General features: G+C 51.9%; 1 protein-coding gene across 1 annotated transcript; it reads right to left on the bottom strand.

Annotated features, from left to right (window-relative positions):
* Positions 1 to 3,010: 3,010 nt before the first annotated feature.
* BBS1 (Bardet-Biedl syndrome 1) lies at positions 3,011 to 19,025 on the bottom strand. Its single transcript, XM_032357523.1, has 17 exons — positions 18,923 to 19,025; positions 18,504 to 18,580; positions 18,370 to 18,404; positions 15,180 to 15,452; positions 15,023 to 15,069; positions 14,844 to 14,882; positions 14,653 to 14,725; positions 12,701 to 12,832; positions 11,748 to 11,854; positions 10,303 to 10,423; positions 9,992 to 10,150; positions 8,604 to 8,673; positions 8,058 to 8,216; positions 5,475 to 5,608; positions 4,305 to 4,439; positions 3,535 to 3,621; positions 3,011 to 3,332 (listed from the first exon to the last, which is right to left on the bottom strand). The coding sequence occupies exons 1-17, from the start codon at positions 18,967 to 18,969 to the stop codon at positions 3,246 to 3,248; spliced, it is 1,782 nt and encodes a 593-aa protein (XP_032213414.1). The 5' UTR covers positions 18,970 to 19,025; the 3' UTR covers positions 3,011 to 3,245.
* Between the last annotated feature and the right edge of the window lie 479 nt (positions 19,026 to 19,504).

The following is a 19,504-nucleotide window of genomic DNA, read 5'->3' as shown; positions in this document are numbered from 1 at the left end:
AACAGACAGTGTCTAGAATGAGAAATCAAGCAAGAGTAGTATAAGCAAATATATATATATGTATTTTTTCATTTTTTTCTTAGAATAAGAGCAGGGGGCAGAGTAGGAATAGAGGGAGAGAGAGAGCTTTTTCTTTTTTTTTTTTTAAAGGATTTTATCAGAGAGAGAGAGTGAGTGAAAGAGCTCAAGCAGGGGGAGGAACAAAGGGAGCGGGAGAAGCAGACTCCCTGCTGAGCAGGCAGCCCCATGTGGGGCTCGATCCCAGGACTCTGGCATCATGACCCAAGCTGAAGGCAGATGCTTAACCGACTGATCCCCCCAGGCGCCTGGGAGAGAAAGAATCCTAAGCAGACTCCTTGCTCAGTGTGGAGTGCGACACAGGCAGGGCTCGCTGTCCTGACCCTAAGATCGTGGCCTGAGTCAAAAATCAAGAGCTGGATGCTTAACCAACTGTGCCACCCAGGTGCCCTGAAGCATATTTTTAGAAGATTTTATTTATTTATTTGACAGAGATCACAAGTGGGCAGAGAGGCAGGCAGAGACAGAGAGAGGGGGAAGCAGGCTCCCTGCTGAGCAGAGAGCACGATGGGGGGCTCGATCCGAGGACCCCGGGATCATGACCTGAGCCGAAGGCAGAGGCTTTAACCCACTGAGCCACCCAGGTGCCCTGCTGAAGCATAGTTTTTAAAAATAAATAGCTAATGGGGTGCCTGACTGGCTCAGTCAGTGGAGCACATGACTCTTGATCTTGGGGTCGTGAATTCAAGCCTAACGTTGAACTAAGAGAAATTACTGAAAAAAATAATAATAATAGCTAAGAGAACTGAAAAATGACTGTAGCAAGGGAGCAGTCGTGGGTAATGGGCAGAGGCTATTTTCTTGTAAACTAACTCCATAGTTCTAAGTAGGTACGTTTTTAGAAAAATACTTTTTACAAAGATACCAACCCCCTCATCCCCAATGTCGACAGCCTCCAGAAGCTCTGACTAGTGAGGGCCCTGGGTGGCACCACCGCCCTGGTTTCCTGCTGCTCCACCCGTCCACAGGGCCATAGTTCGCACAGGTATGTCGTATCGCATCACATAGACTCTCAAGAGGCCCTGGGCTTTGGAAGTTTACCCACTTTCCTCATCATGAAAGAGCTACGAACAGAATCCAGATCAGACTTTCTGTTCCAAGTTCACATAGTCATCCCTTGATTGGGGCAGAAGAGTCTACGGTCACGTGGCCCGGCTCACAAACCCTGCGAAGAGCTAGCCCCGCCCCAGAGACGAGGGGCTCATTTCCTTCTAGGGCAGGTCTTTCCAACTCTGCTAAGCTCCCTCAGGAAGTTCTTCAGGTTAAGCTGAAATCCCTCCGACTGACCGTGACACTCCCTGTTTCTCTCTCCATTTCCGGGTAAACCGCCCGCTTGCTCCAACCGCGCTGGGCTTGGCTCCATCTAGAGAGCCCTCACCGTTCCGATCCAACTGATCTATGCGGGCGGCCAGACTGTGCACAGAGGAGGGGGATGGGCTCTCTCTTTGGTCCTGACCTCATGCTTTCTCTTTTTCAAGTAGGCTCCACACCCAGCACGGATCCCAACGCGGGGACTGAACTCCCCACCCTGAGATCAAGAGTAAGATGCTCAACCGACTGAGCCACCCACGCACTGCCCCCCCAACCCAACTTGCTTCTCTTAACCCGGCCCCAGAATGCATTCCTTGGAAGGGTTAGGGGTGGGCTGTGAGCTGTGGACGCCAATCTCTCACTGGTGTCCTGGACACAGAGGCCACTGCCTGGGCACAGCAGTTAGGTTGGGGCCCTTGGTATCAAGGGCCAGAGCTCTATAGTTATCCTGTCAAATACCTCCTTTCTGCAGTTGACTTATTTCCTCTAGAGGGGCTGCCCAACTCCCAGGATGCCAGAGCTAAATCTGCTCAAACTGCCTCCTTCTACATGTGGGGAAAGCACCCCGGAAGGGATCGGTTCCTTCCCACACACCTGAGATGTCTACCACATGCGAGGCTGCTCCTGGTCAGAGAGAGGAAGATCCAGGTCCTCAAGGGGCAGGGTCCTGGCCCACAAGTGGCTCGGGGTGGCCCTGTAGCACCAGCCTTGCAGAGGGCTGAGAGGTGGGCCAGGCAGACCGGCCAGGGCTCCAGGAGGCCCCGAGGGCCAGGACTGTGGGTCTCTGGTCCTTGTGGTCTAAACATCTGCCTTTCCTCAAGGTTAAGCCGCACTCCGCGCCTCCGGTCCATGCCTCCCTGGCTCATTCTCTCGCCCTACCCCACTGCCCAGTGAACTTCCCACCTACATGACTGATCTGGGCTCCAGGGCACAGAAGAGCCTCCCGTGCTCTTCTGGGCTTCTGCCTCCCATGCACCTCCCCAGGACCCCAGAAACACCCGTGCACCCTAGCCCCACCTCTGCTCTAACTGAGACTTCTTCTCCTGGGATGCCCTTTCTGGGCACAAACATCTGAATCAGGATAGCTGCTGGGTGGGCTCCAGAAGCCTGGTGGGGGTGGCGGGGGTCGCTAGCTCCCTGCTCGGGCCCTCTATGCCCTCCTGCCCCAGTTCCTCCCGTGGGTATTGTCACGGAGCATCACAGGCCTGAGACCTTCATTGAGCCCAAATTTCTGGAAATCCCCCTGCGGGGAGCCAGCCACTCCCTGGGCCCCCTGAATAGAAAGAGGAGGGCCCTTGTTCAGCTCACAAGGGGAGATCAGAGCACGTGATTTGCCTGTAAGCTGAGCTAGGCGTCAGTCAAGCCTCTAGAAGCCCAGGCAGCAACAGGGGGCTCAGTCTTGCTCAAGAAAAAGCTTCTGATTATCCCAGGTCAGGCCGTACCCAATTCTGGCCTCGACCTGCAGCCACACACGAGTCAATGTGTCTAAGGAAAGCAGCGAAGGAGAAGGCTGGGCCTATGCCCCTCCTCTCGCCTTTACCGCTTCCGAGATCTTCCTTCAGCCCCGGGTGTGATTCTGGAGCAAAGCGGGGAGATGGAGGAGCGGCAGGTGTCCAGGGGGCAAATGCCTGGGATTTCCTGAGGGGAAGGAGCTGAGCCTCCTGGGGACTCACCGACCTGCTTCTACAGGTCACCCAGCAGCCAGGGTGGGGAGAAACGAGACACATGGGAGTAGGAAACTGTAGCCCCAACATTGGGGAATGGGCCTGGGGCCCCTCGCTCCGCCCAGCTCGGTGCAAGGAGCTGTATCTTCCTGGTCCTGATTCCACAGGGCTCTCTCAACACCAGTCCGGGGGTCAGGCGGCTGCCAGCCCCTCGCTCACGGGCATGTTGATATGGGCACTCAGCAGGGGAGCGCTCTGGCCTTCTCGAAGCACCAGCACCTACAGAGCAAGTGCCCGTGGCAGGAGGGGCAGGCCCCTTGTCCTCCCTGCTCCCTGCAAACCCAAGCCTGGCCTGGTCTGCACTGGCCCCTGTCACAGGCGACTAGGGCTCTGTCGAAGGGGACTGGGAGGCTGCAGATAGCCACCCTGACCCGGCCGCCACCCGGGGGCCTTGTCCACCTCGGTCTCACTGGCCACTTACCTTGATGATGTCTGAGATGCCCTTGTCACTGAGACTCTCCACAAAGGTCTCCAGCGGGTAGCTGAGTCCTGGCACCAGCAAGGGGACCTGAGTTTGGCGACACAGAGGGAAGGAGATCAGCCCTCGTGCGTGGACAGTGTTTGCCAGATTCCAGGGCGCTCTCACGCCTGCTACAGAAGCTGCGTTCGCTGTAGCCTGAATCTGGGGGGCAGCACGGGCAGGGCAGGGCAAGCCCCATTCACGGGGCATGGGGTTCAGGGAGGGGAGGAGATGCTCCAGGACCACATGGATGTCCAGGATTAAACCCAGACCTCTTGACTCTCAACCAAGTCCCACAGTCTTTCTTGGGTTCTGGTCCTCCCAACTTAGGGTCCAATCTGGACCCGGCGGGAAAGCAGGCCCCTCACTGTGGAAAAAGGTCTCCTTGGGGCAGAAAGAAGCTCCCATTCCCACTGCAGGTGTGGCTGCAGGGCAGGACGGGCTCAGGGATCCCAGCACCAACAGGTTTCCGAGAGAAGCACAGCTGGGAGCCCGAGTCTAGCTGTTCTCTCAGAACCTTCTGTGTGGCTCCCCGAAACCTCTCTCAGGTGGGAAGAAAAGCAGCAGGGCATGTCTTGGGCATTCCCCCCAGAGGCCCCTGCCTTGCCCCAGCCTGGTCTGCGGCTGCAGCGCCCGGGCAGCTCCCTCACCACCGATCTGTTTGGGTCTGCGGCACCTCCCCAGGCCCCAGCCCGGTCTTTCTCACTCCGTGTCTCAGTGAGGCCCGGTACCTTGAAGAAGGCCCGGGGCAGAGCATAGAGCACCTCGTTGTACAGGAAGCAGACCAGCAGCCCCAGGATGGGCCGGGCTGCTGACGTGTTCTGCAGGTGAAGTGTGAGCTTGAAGGTGGGGCCCAGGCCCTGAACCTGTGGAGAAGGTGGAGTGGGCGGAGAAAGCCCTTAGAACCGGCAGCCCTGGGCGCTGGATCCCACGTGCCCTGCGCTCCGGCTTTCTCACCAGTGTCCTCGAGTCACCTTTTCCCACCTGCTCTGACGCACGGTCCTGCCCTTCATCCGGGGCCCCTCGGAAGCCCAGGAGGCCAGCTCCTCTTTGTACGGGGACCAGCAAAGGCCCGGGGAGGGGAAAGGGCTTGGTGCAGGCCACTCAGTTGTCAGAGGCAGAGCTGGCCTGGGGACGGAAGCCCCAGCTCCCACCTGTGGCCTCACCACCGTCCCTGCCCGTCTTCCCAGGCTGTCCCCACTGCCTGCTCTCGTCCTATGGTGGCCACAATGACTTCTTTTTCCTCCCTCTTAGCCTCAGTTGCTCTGCAGCCTGTTTTCCCCCTCCCCCCCACTTCCTTTAGGGAGAGAGAAATCGGAAACCCGGTTGGGTCAGGCAGCACACCTCCGGGACCCACTGAGCCCTGGCCAGAGCCCAGATGACCTCGCGGTCACTTGTGTCCGAGTGCAGGGCTCCTCCTCCTGTGCCTGGGCCAGTCTCAGGACTTCCCCTTCCGGCACCAGTCAGTCCCGACACCTCAGGCTGCCCGCGGGTACTCGAATAAACCGCTTTGTTCCTCATCGCCTGGCTGCCAGAGTCCCTCCAGTGCCGGGAAGAAATGTCCCTTAGCTGCCATTAATGTCCCTTAGCAAGCCACTACTTGCGAAGCCTGGCCCAAATCTAGGGGCTTGTGTGAGGCACAGCATGGGCCAAAGGAACTGGGGAGTCTGGCCCACTCTGCAGCCCACTGAGGAAGAGGCAGCACGGAAGAGGGGAGAGAGGGCGCCCGCTTGAAGAAAGATCGAGACTTGGTCTCTGGGCCTTCGGGGCTGAGACGCAGGCACAAGGCCTCGTGGGCTCTGAATTGGCTCTGGGGCTGAAGGGTTCCTACTCACCCTTGACCTCTGTCCCTCCAGCCCTGAGGTGGCCTGACCACCCCCCCCACCGGGGTGTTCACTCACCACAGCGTGCAGCTTGAGGGGCTCCCGGGCCGTCACGGACACCGGGTTCAGGCTGGACTCGAGGGCCTGCACGTAGGCACGGGCGGCCCGGAGGCGCAGCAGGTAGAGGTCGGTCTGGAAGGCCCGGTGCATGGCTGAGGACAGGGACACAAAGGGCTGGTGCCAGAGGTCAGGAGGGTAGGAGGGGGCAGGGGTGGGGGAGAGGGGTCTCCCGCGTGGGCGGCCGCTCAGACACGCGAAGGGAAGGCCGGCTCTGCGCGCCAGGGAACGGGGGAAAGGGAGGACGGAGGTGACATGGCCTGGGCTCCCGGTGACACAGGGCGCTGTGGGCCACACGCGGCTCCCTCCTTCCTGACTTCCGACCACCGCGCTGCCCTCACGCACAATCCCGGTCTCCCGGACCGCGCCTGCGATTCTGCCCGAAGGGCTGGTGTCCTCTCGAGTCTTGCCCTCCATCCGCCTCCTCTGAGCAACCCTGACGTCCCACCAACACCTCACCCTCAGCACTGTGCAAACCCACCTCGTCTCCCCCCACCCACCAAGTCACCCAGGTCCTGCCCTCGAGGCTCGTCATTTGCCAAGGCTGGAGGCCTCTCCCTCAAAGCCGGCCCCGGAGTCCGCGCTCCCTCTGTGCCCGCTGGGAATCTTCCAGACTTCGCCTGCTCGTTTCCCAGGCTGATTCTGCTCCTTTCCTTGTGTGCAGGGCCTTCTGCCGCTCAGAAGTTCTCTGTCTTTACGGTAGCCCACCATTAATCTTTCCTTTCTCCTCTGGTGCTTTTATAATTTATTTTAGTTTACCCAGAATCAATGTGTTTGGTTTGAAGTAGAGTTCTGTTTGGTTTTTCTAGAACCAAATTGTCCTAATCATGCTTTTTGGACAGTCTATCCTCTCCCCACTACTCTAAAACAACACCTTTAACATATATGGACCTTCCACTTGGAGGAGGGTCCGTTTTTGGACTTTCTAGATGTGGCCCGGATCGGCGACAGTTCCCGTAGTCCCACCACTGCTGCCGATTCCTACAGCCTCACAGATCATTCTCCTGACGGCCAGGTCCCCTCATTCTTTAACTCCCCTCTCCCCCTGCCAATTCTTAGATTTACTCTTAAAATCAACTGGTCAGGGGTGCCTGGGTGGCTCAGAGGTTAAGCCTCAGCCTTCAGCTCAGGTCATGATCACAGGATCGAGCCCCGCATCGGACTCTCTGCTCGGCAAGGAGCCTACTTCCCTGTCTCTCTCTATGCCTGCCTCTCTGCCTACTTGTGATCTCTTTCTGTCAAATAAATAATAAAAATAAAATTAAAAAAAAAATTAACTGGTCAAGTCCTCAGAGTAAACCCTATTGGGATTTGCCCTGTAACATCGCTATGTTCCTAGATTAATTTTAGAAGCTATTAATCAACAGCTTTAGGCATCAGGTCCTGCTACCCTGAGCCTTGCGAAGTCTCATCATTGAAATATTCTGGTAGTCTTTTATGTCCTGGAGAGTTTTGTAACTTTCTTTCTTAGACTGCCATTTTCTTGTTAAGTTTATTTCTATGGGTTTTGTTGCTATTGTGAATGGAAACTCTGCATTATATTTTCTGAATGGTTACTGTTGGTATAGACCAAATTACTGATTTTTTGGTATATTTTACACTTGGTTACCTTAGAGAACTTCCTAATTATTTCTCAAATGTTTCAACTGCTTCTCTTGGATTCTCTAGGCTGTAATAGCCTGCTAGCTCTTTTATCCTCTAATTTCTCCCTTAAAAGTATAAGCAAGGTCCCTTTATGAAACAGAACTGGCTGAGTTACTGTATTTTTCTGTTTGACATCCTTCCCAGCCCCCACTACCTAGAATCGTCCAAATATCTTAGCTCTGCACTCCAGGCCCCTCGGAGTCTGCTCTGACCTGCCTTGCCAGCCTCTCCTCTGGTCACCTTCTGCTTGGGTCGCCTTCCTGCACGGCGCCTGGGACTACATGCAGACACTCCTTGGATCCAGGTAGCGTCCTGTGCCTGAATCGCCCTTACCCACCCCTTTCTGGTGGGTGGACTTGTAATCATTTCAGGGTGAAGTCCAACGTCAGCTCTCTCTGAAGCCTCTCCCAGGCTCCCAGGCCAACTCCCTCACTCCTGTGAGCCGCACCAGAGACCTCTTCTATGCCTCCCATGCAGCATGAAATTAGCAAGGCGGACAGAGCTCCTCCGGTCGGGCCTAGCCTATCTCAAGGCACCGGCAGAACGCCGGGCATAATCCCAGGTACTGGATGAATGGAAGAATGATGCTAGAGCAGGGAAAAACCGAACAGGAAAAGGAAGAACCCTGGTCCAGTTCTACCTCCCTTGTAAGAATTCCTGCATCTGGAAGCAACTGTTTTCTCCTCCGCATTGATAAGGCGCAAGCCCTCACCCCCGACATCTTCCACCTGGAGGGAGGTACTGCAGACAGGCTGCACCTCCTAGGCTCTCTCTGTGCTTCCAGAGACCTGCCTGGCTGCCCACGTCTCCCAGGGCTTAGGGCACCCAGGTGGGTTCACCTGTTTCTTGCTGCTTCAGAGCCACGAAGAAGGACGAGAAAAGACCTAGTCTGAGTCTCACCGGTGCCAGCCTCCCGCTCTCGCAGTGTCTGATCCACATAAAGCCGGGTCTTCCGGGGCACACTGAGTTTCATCGCCTGGGCTGGTGGGGGGCCCACCTCACCTCCTGCTTCCACAAACACCGCCGTGCGCTTCAGGATCTTGATGATCAGGCCACCGCCTGGGGAAGTGGACACACAGGAACAGGTCTATCCTTCCTAGTTCTACCCAACCTTCCCGGCCTGTCCTCCCCAAGCAATCTGCCTCAGATAGAGCCATTTCTGTCCACGTCTGTTTTCCTGCTGAGATTCTGGGTTTCTAGAAGGAATACAGTGTGTCTTAACAGTGTCTTTTCATTCATTCATTCAGCAGTTACTTATGGACTGTGATGTTCCTGGCATTGTGTAGGCTCTGGGGAGACTGGGGGGAGCTGGAGACACTGTGTCTGCAGGCCTTGCTTCCAAACCCAGGCCTGGCTGGGCGTCACAGCCACCTCTTCCTTCCCAGGATCTGGCCCATCACCTTGGTGCCTAACTCTAAAACCCCCGCCCGGCCTGAGTCCGCTCACCCCGTGTAGTCATGATGAGGGTGTTGTCTTCCCGCCCGTAGCGGCCGAAGCAAAGGCTGGTCACTGCATCCTAAGGACGGAGACACCAGCGTTTGGTGGGGAAGATAGCTTGGAGAGGAGAGCAAGACTGGAGTGGGGTGATAAGGCCGGGAGACCCCAGATATGAGATAATAAAGAGATGTCCGGTAAGGCCTGGGGCAATGCGGCCTCCCAAATAAGCCTTGTATTTCTCACTGCCTTTCAACCTCACTGCCGCAGCCACGGTTCCAGAATAAACGTCACTGCGCTTCTGGGGTCAGCTTTCTAATAGGCCCCCAGCCTAGTGTTTCTCCCCAGGCTGTCCTTCACACTGCTGCCTTTCAAAAATGTGATCGTGTCTATTTTCTGCCAGAAAACTTCCAGTGGCTTTTATGCTTCCCGTTAGAACAATCCAAGGCTTTCCACATCTGACTCCAACCTGCCTTTTCTGTTCTCCTCTACCATTCCCCCAAACCCCACCCCCCCGTCTCCCAACAGCCTGCGGTCCAAACCAGCTGCTTTCAAACTTGACACTGTGACGTAGGACACTTTATATATACCTATGTGCACGTTCCCATGTGATATACTCTGAGCTTTCTTTCTTCTGCTGCTGGTTGTGACCCATTAAATGAGTCGAATAAGTCACAACTCAGTGTTTGAAAAACTCTGGTCCAAACTCATCAAACCACCCGGATTCCTGATCAAAAATACTTCCACCTCTCAGCATTTGCTCATGCTGTTTCTGGTCTAGAAGTTTCTTCCTCCACGTACCCACTTGCCAAACCATTTTGAGGCCCAGAAGAACTGTCACTTGCTCTGGGAAATGACTTGCAAGTTCCACCCCATGCTCCCCCACCACCCCAGTCACCAGGCCCCCTGAGCTCTGTCAGTCCTCTGCTTGGCTTTAGTCTTGCTTATATTTGAATTAGCTGTGTCTCTGGTTGGCTGTCACCTCAGATTATAAATTCCCCGAAGGCAGGACTTAGACATCATTTTATCCCCAGAATACAGTGAATTATGCTTATGAGATGCTCAACAAATGTTTCTGAAATACATCAAGGGACACCTGGGTGGCTCCGTTGGTTAAGCATCTGCCTTTGGCTCAGGCCATCATCTTGGGGTCCTGAGATCGAGCTCCATATCAGTCTCCCTGCTCAGCGGGGCATCTGCTTCTCCCTCTCCCTCTGTCTGCCTCCCTCTGACCCCTGCCTCTGCTCATGCTCATGCTTTTTTTCTCTCCAATAAATAAATAAAATCCTTAAAAAAAAAATGCATCAAAAGCCAAGGTCATCAGGTGGAGAAGGATCAGGAGAGGCAGCCAAGAAGCCCGAGAGGTGGGAAGGGAGGGCCAAGAGGAGTGAGCAGCTCACCGGGGTGCGGATGACATTCAGCAGGGCCTTATCATGGTAAATGCGGACTTCTCCATTGGCCAGCCCAGCCATGACGGCCTGCAGGCCCCGTGAGCGCTGCTCTAGGAGGTTCATGGTCAGGATGGCTGCTGGCATCTGCACTGTCCACAGCTTCTTACCCTGGGAGGGAAGAGCTTCTTAACTTGGGAGGGTTCAGGGCACGGCGTGGAAAGAAGGGGTGGCTGGAGTTGCAGGGAAAGGGACGCCAGAAGGAATCCCTTGCTGAAGGGGAACCAGGGAGACAGACGTGGACGGGGTGGGGAAAGCCACACCTTGTGGGTGAAGCCATGCAGGCTCTCTTGGGTGCTGCCGACCACCAGGACCTTGTGTACCCGGACGAGCCCCACAGGCTGGGCACTCAGCTCGATGCAGTACTTGGGGCGTGTGGAGTCTCTGTGGGATAAAGACACACTCTCCAAGCCCCAGAGAAACCTTCTCTCCTTCCCTGGCAGCCCTCCTCTTTCTAAGCCTCACAAACTATCCCAGAAGGAACCTTGGCCCCAAAGTAGATGACCGTAGTATTATTTCCACCTTTACCACTTAGCTCCTGTGTGACCCTAGATCACATAAAGTGTGTTTTCTTTCCCCGTCTCCCTGCTGCCTTCATTGCAGTGATCTGTGTGAGAACCTGGCCTTGAACAGTTTACCGTGAGTGGACCTTAGGCTAGATGAGGTGCTAGAGGAGGCAGTTCACCCACTCATCAGAAATGCATGCGAAGTCTGCTCTGTGTAAATGCCCTGTTTTCGGTTTCCTGGCTTCTGAATCTTAGTCTCTCTTATCCAGAAAGAAGGGGTAATTCCAGCCAACCAATCACAGGCTATGGCTCCCCTTTCTTCATCACCAAGTCTGATGATCATATCCCATCTGAGAGCCTCCCTCTGGTCCCTGGGCCTCCTTCCAATCTACTCTCCAGCCAGCAGAGCAATCTCTTAAAAATATAAATGGCTCACGTCATTCTTCTGATTAAAACCCCATAATAGTTTTCAAATTCTAAATCCGTACCATGTCCTAGCAGGGCCATGCACGAGTCAGACCTGGTCCCCACGCACCTCTTCCCACCCTCCTCCTTGCCCATCAAGCTTCAGGAGCGCACACCAGTATCTTTCCCATCCTGCATTTGCTCAAGTTTTCTCTGCCTACAACACTTCTTCCCCACGTTTCGAACACGTGGCTCCTTCTTAACCTTCCACGTTATCTCCGCAGACGGGTGCTCACCGATCACCCTGGCCCCGCTATTTCTTCCCACTGAGCTTGTATTTTTCCTCCAAAGCACGCAGGGACTACATTTATACCGTTTAACAATACATCAATACATCCCTGATGCCTTACATAATGCTTAATACAGAGTGGGTGCTCAAAGATATTTCTGGAATTGGAAGACGAATGTTGTAAGGAATATCAACCTAATGCGTAAAGACACGTTCCATACCTATAAAGCCAGACGGCAACAGGAGGCTATTTTTACTTCTTCCCATCTCTGGCGGTACGTCTCATGTGTTATAGCTGCTCTGCCCAGTCTCTCACTTTGCCAGTCCCCATCACACCAGCCTCCAGATGGCCCCCTACGCACATGAGCTCAGGCTTCTCTGTCAAGTTCCCAGCTGGGGAGCTGCAGTGGAAGGAGCTTTTCCACTCCCGAATACCAGCTCCAAAGCCCCTAAAACCACCGGGGTTCTGAGATGCTCCTCCTGGCCCCAGAGACCATGATGCAGCTACCTTCTCAGGATGTAGATGTTCCCGTTGCGGCAGGCGGCGGCGAGCCGGAACTCCACATCAAATTGGCCAGAAACCTCCAGGAAGACGGGCACGCTGGGTAGGCTCATCTGCAAAGGAGAGGCTCAAACACTCCAGTTTTCCTGGCGCCCCTGTCCTTTCTCACCTTGAAATAGCTTCTCTGAGTTGGTTCCTTGTCCAAATTCCCAAACTCCTCAGTCACTGTGGGTCAGTTTAAGCTTATTCAGTTTTTCTGGAGGGAAACTCGGCAACATGCAGCAAAAGCTTTCAAGTCTATCCCCTTTGATGAAACACTGCCACTTCTAGGAATGTATCCTAAAGAAATATTTAGATGAGGATGCACAGAAATCTTTAGAAAAAAAGGAGGGGGTGCCCAGGTGGCTCAGTCATTAAGCGTCTGCCTTCGGCTCAAGTCATGATCCCAGGACTCTGGGATGGAGCCCCATGTCACTACCTGCTCAGCAGGGAGCCTGCTTCTCCCTCTCCCTCTGCCCCTCCTCCAGCTTGTTCTCTCTCTCTCACTCGCTCACCCTCTATCTATCAAATAAATAAATAAATTCTTTTAAAAATCTTTAAAAAATGGCTGGTTTGGTTTTATATATACATATGGACAGACATTGATGGGCTACCATTATGTGAAAAGAGCAGGTTACACGATCCTCTACCACTAAGTCATTTTTGTAAAAAAATGTATTTATAGGTTATATATCTGTGTCGCAATATGAAATTTCTGGAAAGACATACCAATACTTTAATAGTAGATTCTGTGGGTGGTGGTATTTTCTTGGACGTGTATTTTTTTCTTAATGCTTATCTATATTTTATGTTTTCTACAACATGTATTACCAAGAACTATGGGCAGGAGATGTGGGGGAACAGAGGGAGGGAACGCAGCCTGGGCCTCAGCTGTGCCCAGGGCCAGGCCCCACACTGACCTTGGTCAAAATGGTGAAGGCCTCCGGGTCCAGTACCAGGAGCTCCTTGTTCTCGGTGCCGAGCACCAGGCAGGACACAGCATCTTCGTCGGCCAGGTTCTTCTTTAAGGTGGTCATGGTGGTGATGACTGTCTGCAGGAGGCCTTCAGGAGTCACCCAGGGGATCCCCAAACGCCATCCCCACAGACACCCCCAGAATACCAAAGGAGGGAAGAAAGAGGGCAAAGGAGGAGGAAGAGCCCCAGAGATGGGATGGATGTTTCATGCGCAAAAGCGTTAATTGCAACAAATCTAATTTTCTAAAAAAGAGGCTTGTTTAAGTCAATTACAAATTTCCATTTGATCAAAAACCATGTAGTGACTTTAAAAATCACATTTTAGGGGTGCCTGGGTGGCTCAGTGGGTTAAAGCCTCTGCCTTCGGCTCAGGTCATGATCCCAGGGTCCTGGGATTGAGCCCCGAGTCGGGCTCTCTGCTCCTCGGGGAGCCTGCTTCCTCCTCTCTCTCTGCCTGCCTCTCTGCCTACCTGTGATCTCTGTCTGTCAAATAAATAAATAAAATCTTTTTTAAAAATAAATAAAAAATAAAAGTAAAAATCACATATTAAAGGAAGATCCAATGACAACCAGAACATTTCTAATGTACTAAGAGAGAAAAATAGGTAAAGTGTTATGTCAGTATAATCCTAGTTTAGAAAATATCTGAATAAAAAACCATGCCGGAAGGCTAAACTCATAAATACAAAAACTGGTTATCTCTGTACAATGAAATCACAGGTGATGTTTAATTCTTCACTGTGCCCTTCTAGAATTTCTACAGTGTGCACATGTTCCTTTTGTGACTGTGATTAGAGAAAAACAAAGGAGAAGAGGACGGTCCCTTTTTTAGGAATTTCTCCTATGAAAATAATCTAGCGGGACCAAAATACCTCTTTTGTAAGATAAAACTGCTTATTGTGTGATTATCTTTAAGATTAAAAAAGAGGAATCATTCTAATGCCTGGTGGAAAGAGAAAGGTTATAGAAATGTGGATAGTACTGGCGCCCAATTATATAATCATGACATATATATATATATATATCTTGGAAAGGTTTCTTCCCTCCCCCAAACTGCATCTTTTAAGCAATAATTAATTTACTTCATGATTTTGTAAGTGCTCAAAGATATTGGTAACTGAGGATCCAAGCTGCTGGTCGGCAGGAGAGAACAGCGTTGGTCTAAGGCTTGCCAAAAATTAACGCATGCATTGGTCCATGCGTTTGGTTCGAGTGGCTTCTACAGAAGGGAAGGGTTCTCATGAGGCTTTCTAAACCACAGAGAGCAGCTCTGGAACTGGACTGAGGGTCAGCCCCTAGGTCAGTAACCACCAGACTTTCATGAACACGTTCACTAATAAAACCATTAAAATCATAACTAAGAAAAACATGAAGTGAATAAAAGGGATACATTTCTTATCCAGTATACATGAATAGTTCCATAAACTAGGAATGGAATAATTAATAATCAATGAAATAATTAAGGGGCCATTAAGAATAGAGTTCTTAAAGAATATTTAAATACTCAAGATACACTGTTATGTACTCAAGGGAAGCAAATTATAAAGCATATTTATGAAGAAAATGTACCCAAATAGTAAGAACAAGGACCTCTGGGTGGTGAGATTATAGTCATTTATACTTCTCCTTTATACTTCTCTTTATTCGCTAATGAAAACATATTACCTTTACTCTTAAGACAAGAGAAGTGACGTAAAGTTATGCAACTATATATCAATTCAAAGCTGCCACTGTCAACCGGACACGGAGGGGCTCTGCAGCTTTGTGACCCTATACGTGTGCCACAGGCCAGAAAGGAAACTGCAGAGCGATCTGAGTCGGGTTTGGTTGCAGAATCTACCACTGATGTTACATTGTCTTTTAAAAAGAGGGAAATCAAGAGAGAAGGGACGTTACCTGCCGCTTAATGGACTTGGACTTGTGCTGGCTCACGAATGCCTCCATTTCACTCAGCTCCAGCTGTAAAAACCTGTACGCAAAGAGAACTGGCAGGTGCATGGCCTGGGCTACTTTCCTCCACAGGCCACTCCTTAGCCACCCCTCCCCCCCGGAGCCTCGGGAGCCCTGACCCCCCACAGGGCCCTTACCTGAGGGACTGTACGGACAAAGGCACCTCTGCCTTCTCCCTGAAAGGAGGGGGCAACCATGGCAGATTTAGCGGAGGAACAGGACCCTGGGGGTCAGACGGAGAGCACGGGGATGAAGGAGAGGGGCTGGGGGCTGCGGGAGGGGTGGGAGGCATATGAAGGGGTGAGCGGGCTCTCACCGGATGCCTTCCAGCATCTCCTTCAGGGTCAAGGGGTCAATCCGGTCCTACGACAGCAAGGAAGAAAGGTAAGCCTGTGAGCTCCAGAGTCAGGCAGGGCATGAGGACTCAGTGGCTGCCTTTTTGCCTTCTTCTTCCCACCCCTGACATCACTTACCTCCTTGGCCTGGTTCCATAGATCTTGCTCCAGGGGGTTTGGAGGCAGCTGGGGCAGGCTGAACTTGAAGTAGGGCCTAAGATTCTTATATACATACACACAAGGGCCTGAGGCGAGTGCTAGAGCGGGCGTCCGGGGCTCGTGCTGCTCCATGAGGAAGGTGGCGGCCGCAGCTGGCAGTGCAGGTAAAGGACTTTCAGTCAGCACTGCGGGTCCCTTGAGCACCTTCAGGCGGGGATGCTGCCCACCGGGGCCAAGGTCCCCCACCACCAGCTGTAGAAAGAGGCTGGCTTATTCCAGGCTCAAGATCTAAAGACCCCTCCACTGACTCCCTTCTCAGGCTTAGACTTGTTTTATTTTATTTTATTTATTTATTAGATTTTATTTTATTTTATTTTATTTTAAAGATTTTATTTATTTATCAGAGAGAGAGAGGGAGAGAGAGTGAGCACAGGCAGACAGAATGGCAGGCAGAGGCAGAGGGAGAAGCAGGCTCCCTGCCGAGCAAGGAGCCTGATGTGGGACTCGATCCCAGGACGCTGGGATCATGACCTGAGCCGAAGGCAGCTGCTTAACCAACTGAGCCACCCAGGCGTCCCAATATTTATTAGATTTTAAAAATGTTTTCGGGCTTAGCCTTTTTACTGGTGCATATTCATTCACTCACACGCCAGTGCACCAAGTCAGGGGCAAGGAGATTTTGTAATAAGGCTTGCAAGACGTGTGACCTTGGGAAAGCTGATTAAATTCACTGAGCCTCAGTCTTCCCACCCACAGGAGGGGACTATCTACCTCATAACGCTTGCAGTGAAAATCAAATGAGGTAATGAATTACGGAGCCTGGTGAGTGCTAGTGAGGAGGGGGTGGCAGACAATGTTTTCACTATTCATTCAGCAAACATTTCTTCAGAGTCTGCTCCACGCCAGGCACTATTCTGGACAGTGGAGGGTGGCTGAAGTCAGTGGGGTGCTGGAAACTCTGGGCCTCTGAGGCCTGGTTTCCAGATGGGAACCGAGCCAAGGAAACACAAGAGCGCACGCAGAGTACGATGTGCTGTGTGGACACACAGGAGACTCCAGCTCCTCGGCCTCTCTTTTCCACCCTTTAATCCACCGTCCAAGCCACTGTGGCTGCCACGCAAGCCCATTCTCTCGAGTGAGGCTTTCAAGGCCTCTTCGATCTGGTTTCCAGCTGCTTTTCCATCACCTTGCCATCCATGCTAAGCTCCAGCCAGAATGCGGGCTGCCACAGAATGGCTCGATTCTGACAATGCTCAGTGTGCCAGGAGCCACGCCAGGAACCCCATGCATCCTTCATTTAATCCTTTCAACGATTTATGAGACAGATGCTGTAATTAGCCCCATTTCACAGATGGGGAAGCTGTGGCTCAGAGATGGTAGGTAAAAGTCACTCACGTAAGTGGTAGAGCTGGGACCAGACTCTAGGTTTGTCCCAACCAGTGGTCTTAACTACTATTTTATATTGGTTTTCACTTTCTAATTCCAAATTTACTCTTTCCAAACATGCTACAAACTTCTAAGCCTCTGTGCCTCCACTTGTTCTGTTCCTCTGACTGAAATGCTTTCCCCTCCTTCCCTCCATACCTTCATCCATTTCACTCCTTCTTCAATACCCAGTTCACTTATCACTGCCCCGTCACCTCCACACGGATCTCACCATTCTCTCCCTGCTGCTCCCATCCTTTCCGTATTTTTGATGTCAGCGCCCGCTCGTTTACTCCACAAATATTTACTGAGGACCTAATGTGTGCCAGGCACTAGGGCAGATGCTGGGAATCAACAAACTAACCATTAAAAAAGTGATTACACAAAAGCAGCTTATGTTTCATGCTAGTTATTGAGGCTGCGATTTCTCTATACACCCAGTGCCAAGCAATCAGTCATTATTATTATCTTGATATTGACCAATCAGTCAATATCATGGGTAAACTGAAGCCAGTGTCATAACTCCTCATTTCTTAGTTTAGTGTCTGTACAACGTGTGACACAAAATTGGGGTAAGCTGGACGCTTGCCAAATTGCAGAATGCTTTATGGACTGGAATTTGGAGGCAAAAGTCCACCGAATTCTACTGTACTCGCTATGAAGGATGTGATTCCATAGCTATCTTCTTACAGCCCAAACAGCATGCCCACTGTGGGTTCACTGCCCACCACTGAGCAACAGTGGAATAAACACATGACCGGGAATGTGACAGGCCCAGGTCTGCCACTTTTGACAAATTCACTAAGTTTACTTATCCTCTCTGAATCCATTTTCCCATTAACAAATTGGGAACAAATAATATCTATGTATGGGAAAATGCTCAAAGAGGGTCTAGCCCGGGAAGGGATACTAAAATAGGTTAACTTCCTTTCTTTATGCCCCAAATATTTCACAATCTTAAAAACAAACAAACAAACAAACAAAAAACACCTGTACCTTTAATTTTTAAAGTAATTAACATTTCATTTATCTTTTTTTTTATATTTAAAGATTTCATTTATTTATTTGACAGAGATCACAAGTAGGCAGAGAGGTAGGCAGAGAGAGAGGGGGACGCAGGCTCCCTGCTGAGCAGAGAGCCCGATGCGGGACTCAATCCCAGGACCCCGGGATCATGACCTGAGCTGAAGGCAGAGGCTTAACCCACTGAGCCACCCAGGCGCCCTTATCTTTATGTTTTAAATTAAACTTAAAATTCGACCTTTTTATTATGGAAGGATTCAAACATATACAAAAGCAGAGAGACTCATGTAGTGAACCTCCAAATACCCAGCTTTCAGCTTCAACAATTATCAGCTCATGGCTAATCCTAAAATCTATGCCCTTTCAATAAACATAAAACTCCCACTTTCCTCTCTTCTCCTTTCTCTCCAGATTCCAATGCCACACCCCCAACCAAGGGATGTGCCCTTCCAGCAAAGAATTACAAGTCAACGAGATTAAGAGGCTTTGTCTTAGTAGAATCCCCAACAGCATTTTGTTCTGCTTTCCTTTGTGCAGTCCACTATGAAATCAACAGGTTCTCTTGACTATCCACATAAAAATAACATTGCACACTAAATGTACTTTTTCAGTGTACACTTGGGTTCCAGATTATGCTGAACTCTTCCGGAGCCATCAGGAAATGTCAGTTCCCACGCCCCCCCACGCCCCCCTTCTCTTTCTGCCGGGGTCAGGTGCTTACCTTGTACTCCCCATCCCCGTGCAAATCTGCCAGCGCTGGAAAACACAAAAGGGCCATAAGCCAAAGTTTCCCAATCCCTGAGACTTCGCTACAGAGCCGTTATTCCGCTCCATCTCCTGGTCGCAGAGACTCACCCAAGCAGGCGGAAAAGGTATGGATGTCGGCCATGGGGTCGTAGTGTGCGTCCAGCCATTTCGAACTTGCCTCGTTGCTGCGACAGGAGGGGAAAGAGGTGGCGGCTGAGTCCCAAGGGAGGGGAAAAAACACTTTGCGGGATCTAGTCTCTGAGCGTGAGGTGTGCAGGGGGCTCTGAAATGGGGGTACAGCCGCCTGGGGCCAAGTCCAGGCTCCTCCAGAGACTCACTGAGTGACCTCGAGTCACTCACACAAGCACATTCATTCACTCCTCGCGGCTCAGTTTCCCTATTGGTTCCCTAAGATCCCTTCAAGGGCTGCCAGCGCTTTTCGAGAAGCGAAGGAGCCCAGATCCCGGGGTCCAAGCTCCCCTCTTTACATCTGTAGGAAAGGCGGCCTCGAGCACCCCGGCCTTCACCTCTCAGCTCGGCCGCTGTCGGAATCCGACGAAGACGCAGCAGCCATCTTTGCAGGCGTCGCCTTGGTAACGGGCTCCGGCCAGCCGCCGCGCAACGCCCAAAAGCGCCCGGGCTCTGGGAAGTGCGCTGAGAAGAGCACGTTCAAAGGTTCCGGGCGCTCGGCTTTCCTGCCCAGGTCTGAGGGGCCACCAGGCAGGCGGGGAATGCCGGCCACTTAGCTGGTTGAGCCGGCTGAGGCGCAATCCGTCATCCCAGATCGTATGGTTTCTCTTTGCTCCTTCCCAGCTGGAACCGCTGGGCCCTGCGATCTCTGGATTATTGGCAGGACCCTCTCGCCTGGAGAGCAGCCCTTCTAGTGTCCCTGAGAAGTGAAACTAATCCCACACCCCTTTATCCTCACGGTTAACCCGGCTGTAAAGGGGGTATGATCTTTCTTCCCATCTTATTCTACAGGTCTGGGTTCAGAGAAACAAAGCACAGGGTTGAGAGATTAAATCCTAGGATGGACTGAAATTGAGAGTTTCCGGTGTCAGGGTTCCTGGAATATTTTTAAATACAGGATATGCCACAAAGGAGGACTG

The sequence above is a fragment of the Mustela erminea genome, chromosome 9 (genome assembly GCF_009829155.1).
Source record: "Mustela erminea isolate mMusErm1 chromosome 9, mMusErm1.Pri, whole genome shotgun sequence".
Classification (NCBI taxonomy): domain Eukaryota; kingdom Metazoa; phylum Chordata; class Mammalia; order Carnivora; family Mustelidae; genus Mustela; species Mustela erminea.
Note: the sequence above shows the minus strand (reverse complement) of the source record. Positions and strands in the feature narration are given on the sequence as shown.

What these genes read in the sequence shown, in the direction of transcription:
- BBS1 (XM_032357523.1), bottom strand. Translation starts at nt 18,969, where the DNA reads ATGGCTGCTGCGTCTTCGTCGGATTCCGACAGCGGCCGAGCTGAGAG. An exon ending in ACGGGGATGGGGAGTACAAG is followed by an intron (nt 15,453 to 18,369) that starts GTAAGCACCTGA and finishes CTCTTTCTACAG; the next exon opens with CTGGTGGTGGGGGACCTTGG. An exon ending in CCCTCAAGCTGCACGCTGTG is followed by an intron (nt 4,440 to 5,474) that starts GTGAGTGAACAC and finishes CCTTCTCCACAG; the next exon opens with GTTCAGGGCCTGGGCCCCAC.